The sequence below is a fragment of the Octopus sinensis genome, unplaced genomic scaffold, assembly GCF_006345805.1.
Source record: "Octopus sinensis unplaced genomic scaffold, ASM634580v1 Contig17535, whole genome shotgun sequence".
In the NCBI taxonomy this organism is placed as follows: Eukaryota; Metazoa; Mollusca; class Cephalopoda; order Octopoda; family Octopodidae; genus Octopus; species Octopus sinensis.
The window spans coordinates 32,501-37,090 of NW_021835140.1; the positions used below are offsets into that span (position 1 = coordinate 32,501).

General features: G+C 36.4%; 1 protein-coding gene across 1 annotated transcript in view; it reads right to left on the reverse strand.

Moving 5' to 3' along the window:
• The window catches only part of LOC115231137 (calmodulin), a 3,543-nt gene extending 3,382 nt beyond the window's left edge, over window positions 1-161 (reverse strand). The window contains exon 1 of the mRNA XM_029801221.2: window positions 1-161. This exon is cut by the window's left edge and continues 96 nt beyond it. Coding sequence (XP_029657081.2) covers window positions 1-127 — 127 coding nt within the window. The 5' untranslated portion in view covers window positions 128-161.
• Window positions 162-4,590: the final 4,429 nt, after the last annotated feature.

Sequence of the window (4,590 nt, forward strand, 5' to 3'; positions counted from 1 at the left end):
CCTGCTGCAGTTCCTGTTTATCTATGTAACCATTTCCGTCTATATCGAACACTCTGAATGCCTCTCGCGTTTTCTCGTCTACAGTCGAAGCAGTTACTAGGCTATGTTGTGAGAATCTCTGCATCATTGTTAGGAATTCATCATATTCCACGTAACCATTTTCTGTAAAAGAAAGGAAGTACGAAGTTATATGAAGTTAGCATTTATTATATCTTTATATATAAAAGTAAGGTTGTGTGTCTGTCTACTCCGATTTAGATTCCTAACTACTCCCACATTTTGCGGTGCAGTTTAACCAAAACCAGGTATCTTATAGTCGTGATTCATATCGAGCCCTTCTGGGTATTAGCGCGCGTCTACGATGAGTCTACGATTTTAAAAATAATTTACCATCATTTTTTTCCATTTTCATGCATATTTTTTTAAAGGGAAGTAACTCTCTAAAAATGTCTACGATGAGTCAACGATTTAAAAAAAAAATTACCATCATATTTTTTCCATTTTTAATGCATTTTTTTGCTATTTTTTGGCTATAACTCTCTAAAAATGCTGTATAGTTATTTCCCTTACAAACTCGAGCAACGCCGGGCGATACTGCTAGTATATATATATATAAGTACCCTATTTTTAAATGCCTACAACCTCAGTATGTTGACACATATAGGCAATGAAAATAAAATTAACTACTTTTAGCCATAGGCTGAAACAGCTGTAAGGAGTGATTTTAATGATTTCAATAATTCATATTATGACTTTTATAATTTGTATTCTTATCTTATATATATTGAATTATAAGGTATATATGTATGCTATTGATGTTCTTATTTTGTTAAATGAATAAATAATCCAACATTATAATATCTGAAAGTTGATGAACAAACTAAATTTGTTTCTCCATTTTCTTATTTGTATTATATACATATACTAGCTGGTGTAATCGGTAATTCCCGGGGGGTTAAAGATGTTCTATTGAAACGCCTTATTAGTCTTATATAAGAAAACTATTTCGTTATAACTGACACAAAAGGTGTATTTTCCGCCACGATAAAGTACAAAAAAGTATTAAAAAAACTGTCAGCTGTAGAAGGGGCTGGAGGAGGGAGAGATTGTTGGAGGTTGGTGAGAGAGGCTTCTGGAGGTTGTCGAGAGGCAAAGACATTATTCTGCTTGGCGAAGTCATTTGGGAAATGTATAACTGCTGTCATTCCCAGAAAAACTACTGTTTCACCACGAGAAAAGCGCTGTTGAAGTCTTAAGTGAAATTTGGCAATCGAAGATCGAATCCACGCTATGTCTGCATGAAGCCAATACAAATAGGCTGTGGAATAAAACATGTATCTATTGTTATGGAAAAAGTGTAACTGTAAAAATGTAGAATTATTGGAGTAATGGGCATTCAAAAAAGTATGTATCTATAGAAATGTATGAATGAAGTCCTTAATGCTTAAGAATCAAATTAAGGAAGTGCAATAATAATGTTTAGCAGTTCAAAATTGTGAGTAGTGAAATGCAGAATTAGATCGGCTGATCGTGAGAATGAAATATTGATCGCTTCGCTAAAATCTGCATGTGGTATGAGTTATTTCCCTTGGGTTGTTTAAATATTAGTAATATGTAGTAGATAGAAGGATCCATTGGAAGGGCCCTATTATCGATTTTTTCAATAATCTAAGTATTTCATGAGGTTTCTAGACGTGAGTTCTACTCACGTATAAAATAAAGTATAAAAGTGATATTGTCTGCAAAAATTAGAAATAGCACACACAAAAAATCAATGTTCAAAGTAACCGAACAGAAACAATGAAATGGGTTATTTCCCTTGGGTGTTTAAAAAATTATTATTTAAGGTAGATATAAAGGCCCCTTATATATACAGTTTAGATTGAGAATGGAACAAAATAAAGTTTGTATGTATAAAATATACAATTTACATTGACAGTTACACATTTGAAATTGGTTTCTTTTCATTGGTCCTTTCGACTAACGGTTTTTTAAAAATCGTATTATGTGAGATCGAAGAAAATTTTAAATGAAAAATCAAAATTTCAAAAATGACTGTAGTTAAAGGAAAAAAAAACGTATATACCCAGAATAAATTAATTACTGGTAAAATAAGCTTAATTAAAAATAAATGTAAGCTTTTATTATAATAATAGTCTAATCAACCACCCGTTATATTCAAGAATTTAGTTAGTAATATAGGAAAGCGCATATAATCTATATCTGCAGGTGAGATAGCGTTTCAAAATGCCACGCCGTATTGTGGAAGCACTCCGTCGGTTACGACGATGAGGGTTCCGGTTGATCCGATCAACGGAAGAGCCTGCTCGTGAAATTAACGTGTAAGTGGCTGAGCACTCCACAGACACGTGTACCCTTAACGTAGTTCTCGGGGATATTCAGCATGACACAGAGAGTGACAAGGCCGGCCCTTTGAAATACAAGTACAAGAGAAATAGAAAGTAAGAGTGAGAGAAAGTTGTGGTTAAAGAGTACAGCAGGGATCACCACCATAGCTGCCGGAGCCTCGTGGAGCTTTAGGTATTTTCGCTCAATAAACACTCACAACGCCCGGTCTGGGAATCGAAACCGCGATCCTACGACCGCGAGTCCACTGCCCTAACCACTGGTCCATTGCGCCTCCTGCCACGCCGTATTATAATAATGCATTAAAGAAAAGCGGATTCTCGGAGAAGATACTGTATAGTCAAAGCACTACTAGCAATAAAAGAACCAATAGAACTAGATCATGGTTTAATCATGGTTTAATCCAGCATTTAACATTGCAGTAAAATCTAATATAAGGAGAGACTTCTTGAAACTAGTTTCTAGGCACTTCCAAGAAAACCATAAGATCTTTAGAATTTTTAAGAGAAGGATGCTCAAGATTAGCTATTCTTGTTGCAAGAGCTTCGCCTCTTTAATTAATCAGCACAACACCAAAACTATTGGAAGCAACCACAGTGCCAGAAATAGCCAAAAATATTGCAATTGTAAAGATCAAAGTTACTGTCCGTTCTATTTTTACCCGTGCACACTTTGGTATACATACATACATACATACTTACATACTTACATACTTACATACATACATAACAACATACATATATATATATATATGTATATCTATATCTATATCTATCTATCTATCTATCTATCTATCTATCTATCTATCTATCTACTTATCTATATATATACACACATACACACATATGCATACATAGTCATACTTATGAAAAAAGGGTCGTTATGTATAACCTTTTCAAACCCCTCCTCCTCCTCCATATGTATATATATATATATATATATATATATATATATATATATGTATATGTATATGTATATGTATATGTATATGTATATTTATTTTTAGTTTTATTTAACTTCTTTTTAAGAGAGTTCAAGCCGGTCGCTAACAAAGCGACAATACTTTTTGAGTTAAGATTGTTCCCGGTGTTTGTAATTATGTGATTGAGTTGGATACCTTACGTTACAGGTAGTGAACCACTATCCAGATAATCTCTACCAGAAATAAGACCGAGCCAAACCAAAATCATCATCATCATCATAGTAATAATTGTAGTAGTAGTAGTAGTAGTAGTAGTAGTAGTAGTACTAATCTCCAGGGATACAGTCATCCAGCAACAGGACCTCCGTAATGCCATGGTGGACCGTGAAGTCTGGAGTAGCATGGTAAATTCCATTGTCTCGACCACGGTCGAACAATGAGTAGTAGTAGTAGTAGTAGTAGTAGTAGAAGGGCTCTACTTTGACTGTTCTAGGGTTTTGAGGAACCATATCTTAGTCACTATTGTTCTTTGGTTCGGATTAGTAGCAGCTGTGAAGATCGCACACGCGCATATGCAAGCATTACGGGCTTCCGCACAGTTTTCGCTGCCCAAATTCACCCACAAAACATTGGTCGGTCCGGAGCTATTGTAGAAGACATTTGCTTAAGGTGCTGCGCAGTGGAGAGCTGAACCCTAAAACACGTGGTTGCGAAACGCGCTTCTTAACCACTCAGCCATCGCTGTGTCATATGCATACACGCACGCACACACACACACACACACACACACACACACACACACACACACACACACACACATTCGCATACGCACATATGCAAACATTACGGGCTTCCACACAGTTTCCGTTGCCCAAATTCACTCACAAAACATTGGTTGCGAAACGCGCTTCTTAAACCACACAGCCATACCTGTGCCATATGCATACACGCACGCACGCACGCACACACACACACACACACACACACGCACACACACGCACATAGAGACACACTTCATAAACATACTGATAAATCTGCTTAAAAATGATGCAACACCATTTCCTCTCCCCCCCACGCAACTCTCTACTCTCCCTCCTTCGCACGTTCACTCCATCTCACTAATTCTCCCTCGCTGTTCTCTCTATCTCCGATAACCATCAGGTCGACCTTTGATTCACACCACAACACATTGTTCATATGTATAACACTGCGATAGACATAGGTATGTCTGACCAACTACATGCAACTGAAACAACACCAGGCTTCTGCTACATTAGCATACCATTCTAATCACTAGAAAA